Genomic DNA, 15144 nt, shown 5'->3' on the forward strand with positions numbered 1-15144 from the left:
CAATCAGTGCTGGTGGTGACCACATATTGGCACTCATGGCCAAATGGCAAGGCAACGCATTGCAGCCTCCTGTACAGGTGTTGGCCCCCTCCTATCTCTTGCAGTACATCAAAGTCCAATTAAGCATGCAATCATTCACTCGACCCTGGTGAATTCAGACGCCCATGCACGTGGACAACCAAAGTGTCCTTTCTAACCTGCCGTAACCAGTGCGCCTCTCTAACGTTTACGTACAGCGAAACAAAACACAACCGATACCCACGGTATATCCTATATGATCTACAGAGCTGACGTACAAGTCACGCGTCAAAAAGGAAAAAAGAAGCTTCAATATCCGTGCCATCGTACCCCACACAGCCTTTCTCCACGGGCCTTAAAAGTCTCCAGTAGTACCACTAGAGTGCGGCGAAGCTGGGCGGACAGGCTCTGAAGACTTGACGGGCGGTGTGTTGATTTGCTGCTTGGGCGAGGGGGATAGCGAAGTGGATGGTGGATATATGGCCGGCGCCGGCGTTGAGTGAATACCGTTGCTTGAGTTTGCCGATGGGGGCGGCGGAGAGCGCTTCTTCTGTGGCGAAAGGCCGTTCTGCGCCGGCGGCAGCGTTGGCGTCGAGACGCGCGGGCTTGAGGCCAGATGGGTCGGTTTCAGCTGTGGCGTCGAGAGACCGGCGGGGATGCTGCTTGTGGTTTGTCCAGAGGAGAAGGACACCGAGGGGGTAGATAGCGCGGGCAGGCTGTTCGCTGCCGCCTCAAGGGGCTGCTTGAGGGGCGAGTCTGATCTGGCAGTAAGAGATGGGACGGTCACATCCGCGTGGGGAGGCATGCTAGACGACGATGCTAGGCTGGTGCCATTGGTCTTGGAGGGTGATACATGGAATAGCCCCTTGGGTGGGAGGTTGCCATGGTTGATGGTAGAGTACGCCCGAGACTTATTCGGAGACTGCTGCGGAGGGGAAAGTTGGGGGTGTGGTGAAGAGAAAGGGTTGAGCCCCTCACCCAGTGTATATGGCGATGGGGGGAGTATTGCCGGTGCCTGACTTGCCGGTTTGACGGGAATACTAGGTACTGCTTTTGTCTGTTGCTTGAGACCTTGTTGCAGCTGTATACCATTGAGAGATGGTTTTTGTGAGCCTCCACCGTTCGGAGGAGACAAGTCGGGTTTCGCCAAGCCTTTCGCAGGTATCTCAACAGCCAGTCCTCCATGCGGTGACCCTTCGGCCTGCTTGGCAGAAGCCGGGGAAGATGAAGCATCATCTTGATTCTTTACCTTGAGCTTGATAATCGTTTGCTTGGAGCTTGTGTCCTTGTTCTTGCAAGCGCCACAGATGAAGTGGAAGTCAGCGCGATCAGCCTCTTTCTTACTGACACCTGCACACTTGCTGTGCTGCCACACATTGCACTTTTCGCATGCTATGCTGTGAGTGCCGTCGTCAACCTGGCCGTACATTCCGCAGACGCAATCAAATGTCCACTCGTCTTCATCTTCGAGCTCCTTTAATGCCTGCTTGTTTCTGTCGATCTCGGCTTGGAGGCGACGCTCTGATAAGCGGCCAGTGCCTGAGCTCAGATTCCTGCTGTCTTCGGACAATTGCGCAAGCTCCTCCTCGTGCTGAATCCGGCGTGCTTCGCGCTCTTGGAGTCGTTTCTCCCGAGACACGAGCCTGCTGTCCCGCTCTTTCTCTATCTTGAGGCGCTTCTGCTCTTCCTTCTTCGCAGCCAAGGCTTCACGGCGGTGCCTTTCCTCCTCTTCTCGGATTTGCTGCTCTTGTTTTTGTTGTTCTGCTTTGTTGGCAATGCGACTGGAGCGCTTGGCATGTGCCAGCTTTTCCATGTTGAGCAACTCCTTCTCTCGCGCAAGGGCCTTGCGTTTTCGCGATTCTTCATGCTTCTCGAGAATGGGAACGAGACCCTCCTCAATGCGATCCCGCAGCACTTTCTCGTTCTCGTCACGCGTTTTGCGCATTGTGGCCAAGAAGGCCTGTACATCTGGCAGGCTGACGGCGATGCATTCCCACTTGGCGCCACCGAGACCATCATCTTCGGGCTCGGGGGGCTTCCTCGGCCTCAGAACCTGGTGCCTCGTCATCCTCTGCGTCGGCCGCAGCAGATCTGGACACACGGCGTCTTTTGGCAGCTCTTGATGCTGCAGCCTTGGCCTTTTTTGTGTTCTTCTTGGGCTTCCAGGTGCTGTCTGGGGGCGGAGCATCCGTCATGCGATATAGACGATCATCGTCAAGCAGGTAGTATGTGCGATCTTCGCTGTCCCAGCCATAAGGTTCGATCCTCCACTCGGTCTGGTCGGACACGCGCTGTTCGTCCATCTTTTCGCGGATTCGTTCAGGGTGTAACATGACCCACTGCGTCAACTTGTGAAGAACACGAAGCTAGATGTTTAAGTTAGCCGGTGGCCAGCACCGCCTGGGGTATTACCGGCTTACCTTGGTTAGGACATCAAAGTCGTGAAACCTGTTCGGCTGTTCCTCCGTGCCGAAGGGATTATGCTCTGGATCTTTGGCGACGAACTGGCGCCTCGTATACTCATCGAACAGGTCGGGAGTCAGGCCGCGGTGTGAGGAGACAAACTTGAGCAGGCACAGGCCGATATCGACGAGGACCGTGGATTGCGACTTCAGGCATTCTGTTTCGAAAACCTACGCAAACATGATTAGCTGGGCCAATTGCTGTGTCCTCACTTGACACTTACGTCAATGTCAATACTGTCGTCAATCTTGACGACCTTGCCAAATAGGTATATCCATTGGAAGAGGTTGGCGAACTGCCACATGTTCCGGATGCGATGCAACAGCGATGCGTCTTTTGCCTGTTCCGGGGTTGATGGCAATGCTGCTGGCGCTGGGGATTCCGCTTCGGGTTCTGCATCGCGCCGCGTGCGCTTCCTCGACGAGACCATCTTGAAGAGTTGCGACGGGGGGCTGTGGCTGATGGTGTGCACGGGAAAGTTGGATGGAACAAGGTTGCTAGTGACTTCGCGGTAGCAGGGGGGGTTTCGCGAGATGTCGTCAGGTCAGGTCAAGGGAGATAGATGCGATAGAGATGCTGGAACCATGGGTGCGACCGAAAAACGAACAACTGCCGAAGGGATGTTTGACAGGCCGATGCAAGTTGCTATGCACGGGGTCGGTATTGGCAATAATGGAAGCAAAGGGAACCAAACAAGCAGCCGCCACGCAAAGGTGATTTGATGCAAGGTTTGAGGCTTTGCTGGATGTTGGTATTTTTGTGTCCAGAGGCACGTTCCGGAAAGCTTGCAAACGCGTTCCGCCGGTCCCTCCATTAAACCACTAGAAAAACGCGCCGCGCAGTCCGACGGGCTGACATTACGGCATTAGCTAAGAACGCCCGTACCCTGGCACAGTCGCATTGGATCGAACCTCCAACTATTGATCAAACCAGTCCTCCTGAGTGCTTATTATCACGTGCATCCATCCATCCATACTTTGATGCCGCCATGGATAGCAACAACAACAATAGCCTTCATCCCAGAGCCCCCTTGGTTCAACCTTTCAGCAACCTGGGAACCACCTGGAACTCTGCATACTTATGGGCTGCCCTGCTTTCTCGTGCTGGAAGTTATTCATGCGCCACCTGCTTGTTGCCCTGTTTTCCCATGCTGTTAGACATGGACAATACCAGTATAACTCTAAAAATAAGAACTTTATACCCATCTCAACACGTGCATGCATGCCTACCTTCGTGTAGCTACATTAGGTAGTCTAAGATTTTACAGTAAACGGGAGTAGCCAGCTAAAAGGGCTTGTGACGGAGGTCTATAACAGCCAGATACCCCTATCATCTCACATTAAAAAAAAGGGTGGTATAATACTAAGAGGTACAGCAAACCACGAAACTCACTTTACCATCTTCTAGAGCACTTGGCTTGGTGATGACTGGCTATCGATGGAATAGTCAGCGAAGGAATAGCTGGTGGTAATTAGCAGTAATCACAGTGATACTATAAGCATCTAGAGAGTCCAATTAGCGGAATGTCGCTAGTAAGGGAGTATGCCAAGAATGATAATTATCTCCCGAGTCTTTATAGGTATGCGTCACCGGTAAGGCTGTCTACATGTAGTACCTATGTAGTCAGGTATAGATATTTTGTATGTATAGTCGTAGTTCTCCTGCCCCTGGGAAGGCATCTGATGTAGGGTGCTTCAAAAGTAATCCGCGATATATGTGGGAATTGAGGTCCAAGCTGGAAGGAAGTTCGCGACTGAAGATGGATCCGAAGCAATTGCTATGGCATGACGGCGCTATACTTATGTAGTCTGCCTAGCATGGACAACGGAACGCGCTCGAAACTTACACAACAGCAAATGGGCGCGTGGATTGTCCAGAACAAAGCAACAAAACGACCAATGCACAGGACTGGGGAGGCTAATGTAGAGACGATGCAAGATCAGCGCTATCATCGCGGTTCTCGAGAGGGTCCATCTGCGAGCGCCAGAAACAGATAGCTTGTCGTTTCAGGACCCCATGCCTGCGTTTGAACGCATGCCGAGATGGGGGAAAGGAGGAATTCTAGTCGCTCTTGTGACGTGTCTCCGGTGTCTCGCGTCTAATGACCCCCCCCCACACACAAACCAGAGATGACCGATGGATTACCGGCAACGCAACGCGCAATCGTCTTCTCTTGCTTCTCGAATCCTGCCGTCCTGCCCACCGAGCAGTAATATATTAGTCAAGCCAAGCTGGCCTTCTTCCATGCCACGATCCAGTTCGGCATTGTCGGAATATCCAGAAAGATTGTTGTGGCACGCAAAGGCGGTAGGTAATTATGCAAAAGCAATCGTGGCCTGACTTTAAACCAACCCTTTCGAATACAGACATAGTACATACATCGCCCGGAAGCATCGAGGTCCTAATCCGAGGTCAAAGTGTTTCAAAGTCTAAATGTCGGAAGAAAGCCGTCACTGCTAGGAGGAAAATTGGTTTCATTCAGTAGCCAGGGCTCTTTTGGGAGGTAATCTTTCGTAATCTGCAATATTGCGATATTCGATCAGTCAGAACCGACGGGGGGTTATTAAATTTCGTGACAAAGCCATGCCGACCAGCACTGAGGAGAAAGTGAGAGACTGCTAAGACACAATGCGCCGGTGCAGTCGTACATGATAAGTTATGACGCCGCAAGGGAGGGCTTGTCTCCATGCTGCCATGGTGGTGGTGGGCGCAGTAGAAACCCGTCTTGGCGGGTGGTTCCGTTTCGCCATGAAGAATCCTGTAAATCATACCCAACTCACTCCAACTCTGGTTTGAATGGGATGGCGCAAAGACACAAAGTGGGCTGGAACCTTGGGGCTGGTCGACCCCAAATTGTTCGTGTTTGCGTGAGTTGGAGCCAAGAGTCTTGAGGCTGAGCTGCTGGCCTTATGTAGAGTGAGCATCAATGTACATGGTGAGGAGCCTACCTTGCAGCTGCATCAATAGTGCGTTGCTGTGCATTTTTGGGGGATTGGGGGGCACGATGTGTGTCTCACTCTGAAAGGGGGCCGCCGGCAAGGGGCGTCCCAAGTCGCAGAGGATGACCGTTGGCGTAGGCTTCTAGTGCAGCAGCTGGCAGGCCGGGTTAGTGCCTGCTCTGCCTGGTAGCGTGGGCGCCTAGTACCAGACGAGCATAGCAGGAAGTTGCCCCCCCTAGCCCCGAGGTCGCGCAATGGGGGCTTGACGGCACCTCGCAGCGCACGGGTCGACTAGGCTGAGAGGAACCGCAGGGGCGGATCGTCTGTTGGTCACTGTCCGCTTGTTGGATGCCTCCGCAGACGGCACCAGCGCACCCTTAATCGCATCCCAGTAAGTAATCTTGGTAATGTAGTGCACTTCCAGCGCGAGGGAAACTTCGAGGGCGAGTCTGACATCTGAAATCCCCTTCACATCAGCCAACATAGTCTGCCTCCTCCCCATACATTGTACATGCACTAGAGCAATTGGGCTTGCTACCTTGCCTATTCCACCAACCACGAAACGCTGGAAACCCGCGACAGAGTTCCATCCAACCTCCAGACTCCCGACTCCAGGCACCGGCTTTCCTTCGATCAAGACTATTCCAGTCAACAACATAGAGTTGGTCCTTGTTGAACAACGGGCCCCTCGACCCCTCGTTTCTGTCCCTCGCTCTTTCTCTATCTCTCCCTGTCGCCCTTCTTCGGATCCAGGACAACGCGACGACGACATCGACGACGACGACGACGACGACCGCGACGGCGACCACGATAATCAACCTGCTCGGCCATCTGCCGCCACTTGTACTCTGGAAGGACGAAAACCACAATTGCGACTGGCCTTTTACACACTCGCTTCTCTCGTGATGCTCTTGGTATTTATCTAAATTATTAATTGCCATTGCGTTCGCGCATTGCGCTGGCCGAATTGCCCAGACCACTCCCCCGATTCTTGACGGGGTGGCCAGAGGCATAGATCACCATGTCGTCACAGCATCCGGAACAGCCTCCCCCGTCGCCCCAATCGATACCGTTACAAAACCTGGCAAGGCCTCCAGGCGAGCACGATCAAGATGTAGCAGGACGGAGTACGGGCGCCACGGCGCCAACTAATCCTCAACCTGTCCAAAGGATATCGCCGCCCTCGCCCTCGCCCTCGATGCAGAGGAACATCGAGCTGCCTGGACTCATGACATATTGGGAACAGCCACAGGGCGGGCAGAAAGAGCCCGACACTTCCCGCCCCGGGCATGTTGGCTCAACTCCAAGCTCTCCTATCGACCCTGCAGCTCTTCAGTTTGCTTTGCCTCCGGAGATACATCCCCCTCACCCATCGCCTGGACAGTCGTCGCCGAATTTGTTGAATCCGTATGCGATGCAGACGACGTATTACGACGAGCCTTCGGGCGGTGACTACTTCGACTCGGATAGCGCGCCGCTAACAGCTTCTGCGCAGCCAATATCTGGAGCGCATACTACACGGCTAAGTGAATCCCAGCCGCGAAGTAGTTTCCAGACTGTGCCGGACCTGGATGGTGCGCAATCGCCCAAACCCAGAGATACCAAGATGCTGGGCTTCGATCTGGCTCCGGATTTCGAATCCAACAGTCATCGAAGCTATGGAAACTCCCTTACGCCCACGGACAGTCGGCTTTCACGGTCTCCTGGGGCCGCCCTGCACCGAGCTGGGACAATCGTTAGGGCCATGTCCCAGCGTGTGGTCAACATCAGTGGCGAGGCAGAGACCCTGGAGCAGCAACAGCAGCGACGGTCGCGTTCTAGATCGCCCAGCGCAGATGGACGTAGATCCCAACTTCCGCCTGATTTCAAGGGCGACACATCGTATCAATCTCAGGTGTACCCAACTACGCCCCTTGAGAAAGCTGGAGGAGATCGATTCACCTTCGTCCCAGAACCTCCGATGATGCCCAGGAGGCCTATGCCTAACCCGCTGAAAGGCCGTTCACTCGGTATCTTCTCCCCGGACAATCCCATACGAAAACGACTCTGCGATGTCTTGGTCAACCCTTATATGGAGCCGTTCATTCTCATCCTGATAGTGCTGCAAACGATTTTGCTGGCTGTAGAAGCTGCCCCAAATGTCCATGAAGAGGGAAATCATCGACCTGAGAGATGGGGCGGCAGTGCAATTGATTGGGCTATGCTGGTTCTGTTCATCATTTTTACTATAGAGCTTATCGCTCGCATTATTGTGTCTGGTTTCGTACTCAATGCGACGGAGTACAGCACCATTGATCGAGGCAAGGGTGTAAAGAAACTTGTATCCGAGAGGTATGAGGCAGTCTTCAAGCCGCAGCGGCAGAGGTCTGTGAAATCCACGACCCCGAGGGAAGACTCATTTGGTCCTCACACCTTTGCCCGCTCGTTCACGATGATGCATGGACAGAGGCTTCCGGAAACAGTCGAAGAGGCGCAGAGGATGCAATTGGCTCGGAGGGCCTTTCTACGTCACGGGTTCAATCGACTGGATTTCGTTGCAGTGGTTTCGTTCTGGATCACATTCGCTTTAAGCATTACGGGCATAGAGGCGGAGCACCGCATCTGGATCTTTCGGATGCTGAGCTGTCTCAGGATCGTCAGGCTCCTTGCTCTCACGAACGGTACCTCCGTATGTTCAAGCCCCTTTCCCCTTTCCCCTTTGATAGAGACTGGCACCGCTAACGCTCCACCAGATTATCTTACGAAGTCTCAAGAAGGCGACGCCCTTACTCCTCAGGGTATCCTTTCTTATCCTTTTCTTCTGGATCTTATTCGCTATTATCGGAATTCAAAGTTTTAAAACAAGCTTGAGCCGGCAATGCGTGTGGGTAGACCCGGAAGACCCCAACAACTTGACTGCGGCCTATACCAACGAAGAAGTCTTCTGTGGTGGCCATCTGGATCCAAACGGAACAGCTCTGCCTTGGGTCAGGATGCGCAACGACAACTTTTCGGACCGGTATTTTGCCACGACACATCCCAAGGGCTACATCTGTCCCAAGGGGTCTTTGTGTCTACTGCAAGAGAGCCCCTACAACAACACTGTCAACTTTGACAACATTTACCATTCGCTGGAGTTGGTTTTTGTTTTGATGAGCGCGAACACATGGTCTGATCTGATGTACTGGACCTCGAACTCGGATTATTTGACGTCTGCTCTTTTCTTTGGGGCCGGCATCATGATCATGATGCTATGGATGACCAACTTGCTTATCGCTGTCATTACATCCTCTTTCCAGGTTATTCGAGAAGAAAGCAAGTCCAGTGCTTTCACCTCTAGCCAAGAACCATTAATGGGCTCTGCGCCAGACCAGGACCGCCTGCAACGCACATCGACCTTGCAGAAGTTATATGACAAGACCTCGATTATTTGGGTGTTACTGATCACGCTCGACCTGGTAACGCAGGCTTGGCGGAGTTCTAGGATGCCGGAAAGCCGTGCGACATTTATTCATGTTGTGGAAATCATCGTCACCAGTCTCTTGGACATCGAGATCGCCATTCGTATTGCTGCCAATTGGAGGGGGTTTCACAGGAATTACCGAAACCTCTTCGATCTTTTCCTCGCAGTAGCCACAACCATCATCATCCTGCCGCCCATACACAATTCGGGACAAGTGTACGCATGGCTTAGTGGCTTCCAAATCCTCAGGATTTATCGCGTGGTTTTGGCCATTCCGATCACACGAAAGCTGATTTTACTTGTTCTGGGAAACGCTGCAGGTATTGCGAACCTGCTGCTTTTCGTGTTTCTCATCACATTCATCATGGCCATATTTTCCGTGCAAATATTTCGAGGCGAATTGCCGTTGTACGAAGATGGCGAGCTCAACCGGATCTCATTCTACAATATCTATAATGCCTTCCTTGGCATGTATCAGATTTTGTCTAGCGAGAATTGGACGGAGATACTGTACCACGTTACCTCTTACACGACCAGCACAGGAACCTCCTGGTACGGCTCAATGTTCCTTATCGGCTGGTTCATTCTTGCCTTCTTCATTTTGGTCAACATGTTCATTGCGGTCATCCAGGAAAATTTTGATGTGTCAGAAGATGAAAAGCGGTTGGAACAAGTGAAGGCGTTCTTGCAGCGGAAAGAGCTCGGAAGCAACCAGAGCAATTTAGCTCTGTCGACAATCTTCACCTTCGGCAAGACTCGGAGAAAGAAAGACCCTCTCGATTATGGGCCTGCAACTATGGAGATGCTCTTGAAAGATGCCGTTGTTCGCGAGTTTCTGGACGATAGCTTGGATCCATTGCAGCAGGCATCCGCTGACGGACAGTCGCCACAGCAGGGCGCGGGTTCTGGAGACGTTCGCCCTGGACTGCTGTCTGGGGTTTGGAGCAGGTTACGGTCCTTCTTCATCGACAAGGACCCGAACCCCTTTTACTCCAATATTCGTTTCAATGGTCCAAATGAGACACTCGATCCTCGACAAATGGCTCGCGAGGCGGTGTCTGCTACATCAACTCGACGAAAGGCACAACGTGAGTACCTTGCCCGACATCCAACCTACAATAATGCTCTTTATATCTTCACGCCAAAGAACCCCATCCGGCGCATGTGCCAGAGACTGGTCGGGCCAGGAAGAGGAAACGAGAGGTTCGATGGCGTGGAGCCAAACAAGATTGCTTGGTATACGTTCTCGGCCTTTATTTACGCCGCGATCGTAGCGATGGTGGTTCTTGCCTGTGTTACCACTCCGTTGTACCAGAAGGAGTACTTCGAAACACATTCCTTCAAGTTCTCCAACTGGTTTGTCTGGGTTGATATGGGCTTCGCTGTGGTCTTCACCATCGAGGCAATCATCAAGATTGTGGCAGATGGTTTCTTCTTCACCCCCAATGCCTACTTTCGCAGTTCCTGGGGCTTCATCGATGGCATCGTATTAATCACCCTTTGGATCAATGTTCTTACTCTCTTCGCCAATGACGGAGCCGTTTCTAGAGCTATTGGTGCCTTCAAAGCTCTGCGAGCTCTTCGCCTGCTCAATATCAGCGACACTGCAAGGCAAACTTTCCATTCTCTCGTTATTGTCAGCATCTGGAAAATTCTTGGAGTAAGCCATCCTCGTCCGAGTGTAACCAAAGGCCTATGTTTCTTACTAACTTGTTTACTCAGGCCGCGTTTGTATCCGTTTCTCTATTGATCCCATTCGCCATCTACGCACTGAATCTGTTCAACGGCCTGCTCGTCCAGTGCAATGATGACGACGTCGGCAACCTCTCTGAATGCTTTGGCGAATATGAGGCCGCCCCGTTCAACGAAGACTGGTCCATGCTAGCACCTCGCGTCGCCGCCAACCCTTTCTACAGTTTCGACGACTTTGGCTCGTCGATGTTCATCCTCTTCCAAATCGTCTCACAGGAAGGTTGGACGGATGTGTCGTTCTCTGTTCAGGCAATCACTGGTAGGGGTGAGCAGCCCAGTGACCTCGCAGCCCCAGGAAACGCCATGTTCCTTGTCGTCTTCAATATTCTTGCCACGGTTTTCATTCTGACCTTGTTCATTTCCATCTTCATGAGAAACTACACGGAGCAAACGGGTGTGGCCTTCTTGACTGCTGAGCAGAGATCGTGGCTCGAACTGCGCAAACTCCTCAGGCAGATCTCGCCGTCAAAAAGCTCCTACGACGATTCCGAGAAGAAATGGAAGAAATGGTGCCACAAGCGGGCCATTGAGAAACGCGGCAAGTGGTATACGGCCATTACCGGCGTGCTCGTCTTCCATCTGATACTCCTGATGGCCGAGTTCGAACCCGAGCCGGATTGGTGGACACGCACAAGGGATATCCTATTCGTGGTCTTTACATTTACCTACATGGCAAACATCATCATCCGCATTGTTGGCCTTGGCTGGGCTCGATTTCGAAGAAGCTCTTGGGACATGTTCTCGCTCATTGCCGTTACCGGTGCTCTAGCCACATCTTTCCTGAATCAGAGCACCCGGGGCCATGATACCTACAACCAACTACACAAGTTCTTCCTGGTAGCCATTGTGCTCTTGTTGATCCCGCGGAATGACGCTTTGGATCAGCTTTTCAAGACGGCCGCCGCTAGTCTGACAACCATTGTGAATCTACTGGCTACATGGCTAGTATTCTTCTTGGTGTTCGCCATAGCCTTCACCCAGACATTCAGTCTCACCAGATTTGGTGGTTCGGAGGATGCAAACTTGAACTTCCGGACTGTGCCCAAAGCCTTGGTGATGATGTTCCGCATGAGCACTGGAGAAGGTTGGAACGAAATCATGGAGGATTTTGCAACCATTGAGCCACCATTCTGTGTTAAAGACGCCGAATTTTTCGACAGCGACTGCGGAAGCACGGCTTGGGCCAGGGGTTTGTTCATTGGGTGGAACATCGTCAGCATGTATCTCTTTGTCAACTTGTTCATCTCTCTCATCTACGAGAGTTTTTCCTATGTATATCAACGTTCTAGTGGGCTCCCTAGCGTTGACCGAGATGAAATTCGGCGGTTTAAGGAGGCATGGCGCAGCGTTGACCCAGCCGGCACGGGTTTCATCAGCAAAGAACAGTTTCCCAGACTGTTAGGGGAGCTCTCTGGCATTTTTACGATGCGCATCTACGAGCCGGAAGACTCAGTTCGATCCATCCTTGAGGACGTTCGCAATGATCCCTCGCAGGCAAGGCACACGTCGATCGCGTCAGGTGCGGCCTCCACGAGTGCTTGGGGGGTTGATATCGGCAAACTCAATGCAAGACTAAACCAGATCGACATCCAGGAGGTTCGAAATCGCCGCCGGCGGTTCAACGTCTTCTTTGAAGAAGTCATGGTTTCCGCGGATCCGGACAGGGGCATCTCTTTTACCACTGTACTCATGATTCTGGCGCACTACAACATCATTAGTGACAGCAAGAGCCTGAGGCTTGAGGAGTTCCTCCGGCGCCGGGCCCGCCTCCAGCGTGTTGAGGAAGAAGTTCGTCGAAGAGTCGTCCTTGGGTTCTTCGACACACTGTAAGTATACGGCACACGTTGTCGCCCCAGTTTTTAACAAGTCGCTAACAATCTCTTCTAGCTACTGGGCACGCAAGTTCAAGAGACATATCGACAAGAAGAAGTCGGGGAGAATGACGGCAGTTCCCCAGTTGGATGTTCCTGATATCTTCGTAGAAGACGAGGATCAGCGGCTTAAGCCGCCGCAGCGCTCTACGATGGCTGTGACACCGCAAGGCGCCAGTCGGTCGTCCGAGTTCCTGGGTGCTTCGAACGCTGCGCGCCCACTCCACAAGAGTTGGAACTCGAGCGGGGAGACAGGATATGACAGTTCCTCGGCGCATCCGCTGAGCGAGCCGCGCGCGCGACCGTCGAGGCCGAGACACGATACCCAGGTATCTGCCTTTAGCTTTGAGCTGCAGGAGCCCGGAACCTCGTCTGCCTCGAACAGCAGGCGCGGCAGCTCCGTCAGCCCCGCGCAGGTACGGGAGTTGTTGGACGACTCGGTGTGGGTCGAGAGTATTAGACGCAGTGCGACGATCCGCAAATCTGTCCGGAAAACGGACTGGAGCGCATATTGAGATTAAAAGGGGCACGAATGGGAGGAGGGGCAGGGGCGGGAGCCGGGGCGAATCTCACGATTACAAAGAAATGCATAGCAGGCGCAACAGGGTTGTTTTATTTAGCCGGCGATTCAGGGTTGGATGGGTCAACCGACCGACCGAATACGTTCACAGGGCTTGGATGGATGAAGGTTGCATGCATATAGAATTAGTTTACGATACGATACCACCACCACAGCGGAAGGAGGAGGCGGAGGCGGAGGCGGAGAAGAAGGCTAGGCCATCTGCGTTGTTCATTTAGCAAGCGAGATCGTTTTGTAGCAGAGTCATCGGCCCCGTCTCTTGGAATGTAAATAATGGCCCATCGTCGTCATGTATAGGAAAATCGCGAACAGTTCACGTAAGACTATGCAGACAAGCACCTGGGAGGTTGGCAAACTGCATAAACTACGGTGGCTTATTATGAGGTGGGTTGAACGCTGCAACTCATGAGCTTCTATTTCGGCCAAGAAGCTCCCAGAGTACGAGTGCCTAAACCCTACGATGTGTTGAATTTCTATTTCGGCCCAAAGAAAAAGGGTTTTTATACTGTATGGCCTGATTGGTACGCGTTTGCGATGCGGACGCGCATAGGCATGGCATGGCGTAGAGCTCAACAGGAATGCGACGATCTGAGACAGATGCCGACAGACCACGACATTTGGCCACAGAAACATGTCACTCACATAATGCTAGAGGTATGTATAAAGCCAGTTGGATGACCTGGCATTCGGCCTGAGCCGGGCGGGAACGAGACGCCAATCGATACTCGGTGAAAGCCTAGAACTCCTCCACCAACCCAAGTCACGCAACGCGACGAATTGCGGCGGCGTTGCCGTGCATGGGCACGCATGATTCAGCGCTCTCGAGTCCCTGCGACTGGCTTGACGGGTTGTTTCGCCTGCGTTGTCGGCCAATGCTAAAAACGGGATAAAAATAGGTGATCCAAGAAGAGACGATTTGATGGTTCTTGCGGTCGCCCACCAATGGGCCTCTTGAGCCCAATGAACCCAATGAGCCTCATGATCTTCCAGAAGGGTTCTCTCCTTGGTGCTCGCTGCCGAGTCGATCTGCGGCCTTGCCGGGGCATCTCCAAGAGGTTGAAGCAAGGACCCGTGAAACGACGACGACGAGCTGGCATTGGCATTGAATGCGCGACTCTGTCGAACCCCACCCTTTGCTCCTGGGTGGGGTGGGATTGTCTTGGGTTGAGTGTCGCGTCACGGGATCCCTGTCGACGATCATACAACTCCCCATCAAAGCTTCCATCACATACATGTGCAGACACATGCCGCCAACGGCACTGGCCAAGAGACTGTTACATCCTTGGGACAGCAGGACGGGAATGCCAGGGAGTGCTTGTTTCACCTTTTCTCATCGCCTTCACTCCGTAGTCTCGTACCTGCCTTAGCAGCATGACTAGACCCGGCTTGTCGATGACAGCCTGCAAACTAAACTACAACACGTACCTACCTAGGCAGTGTTGCATAATCTAATCCCAATCTCGCGTACGAGGGAACCTCCCTGGGGCTACCAGACCCAAGCCGACCCAAGCCGACCCTGAGGGACTCCGGAGCTGGGTCATCTTTCTGGCACCATGGCCCCATAATGCCCCGTCGCATTCTTCGTCCCGAGTGCCATCCTCTTGGTCGACCGTTTTAGTTGCGCCTTCCGCGCAACCTCGATCCCTGTCAGCCTGGCCTGTCAGGCCAAGCGTCAAGCGTTGGAGGGTGGGTGGGTGTGTGTGTCAGTCAAGTCAAGTCAAGCTCTGTCTTGCCGGTGCGGGTGCCGCTCCTGCTCTGCTCCGCTCCCTTCCCTGTCACTTACCGTCTGGCACTCTGGCACTCTACCTAGGACGCTGGGTCCTGCGCCGCCTCCATCAATGCCCTGGCGGACCGTCCAGGCCACAGCTTGGAATAAGTATCCGGCCTTGGCCGCCCATCCTGGCCTCCGTTTCTTCCCTCTCCCGATCAGACTCTCGCGTGTGGTGTCCCGATTCCTTCTCTCTTATCTCAGTCGACCTGTGTTCTCAAGTCGTCTTCCCGACCCCTCGACTTCTTTCCTGCTCTATTCTATCTTCCTATCTTCTCTGGTCAGAATAGATCGTCCTATCTTTTCAGTCA

General features: G+C 53.1%; 2 protein-coding genes across 2 annotated transcripts; one reads left to right on the forward strand and one right to left on the reverse strand.

Annotated features, from left to right (window-relative positions):
- Positions 1-373: 373 nt before the first annotated feature.
- On the reverse strand, positions 374-2911 carry PG986_007219 (uncharacterized protein; the record flags this gene model as incomplete). Its single annotated transcript, XM_066843441.1, is given in 4 exon segments — positions 374-2109; positions 2120-2384; positions 2439-2651; positions 2705-2911. The coding sequence occupies 4 exon segments, from the start codon at positions 2909-2911 to the stop codon at positions 374-376; spliced, it is 2421 nt and encodes an 806-aa protein (XP_066699553.1).
- Positions 2912-6441: 3530 nt separating this feature from the next.
- Positions 6442-13000, forward strand: PG986_007220 (calcium channel subunit cch1; the record flags this gene model as incomplete). The annotated part of the gene is made up of 4 exons (XM_066843442.1): positions 6442-8088; positions 8153-10522; positions 10585-12440; positions 12502-13000. 4 exons carry the CDS (start codon positions 6442-6444, stop codon positions 12998-13000), a joined length of 6372 nt encoding a protein of 2123 aa, XP_066699554.1.
- Between the last annotated feature and the right edge of the window lie 2144 nt (positions 13001-15144).

Source organism: Apiospora aurea (assembly GCF_038362705.1).
Source record: "Apiospora aurea strain CBS 24483 chromosome Unknown utg000005l_segment0_segment0, whole genome shotgun sequence".
NCBI lineage: Eukaryota > Fungi > Ascomycota > Sordariomycetes > Amphisphaeriales > Apiosporaceae > Apiospora > Apiospora aurea.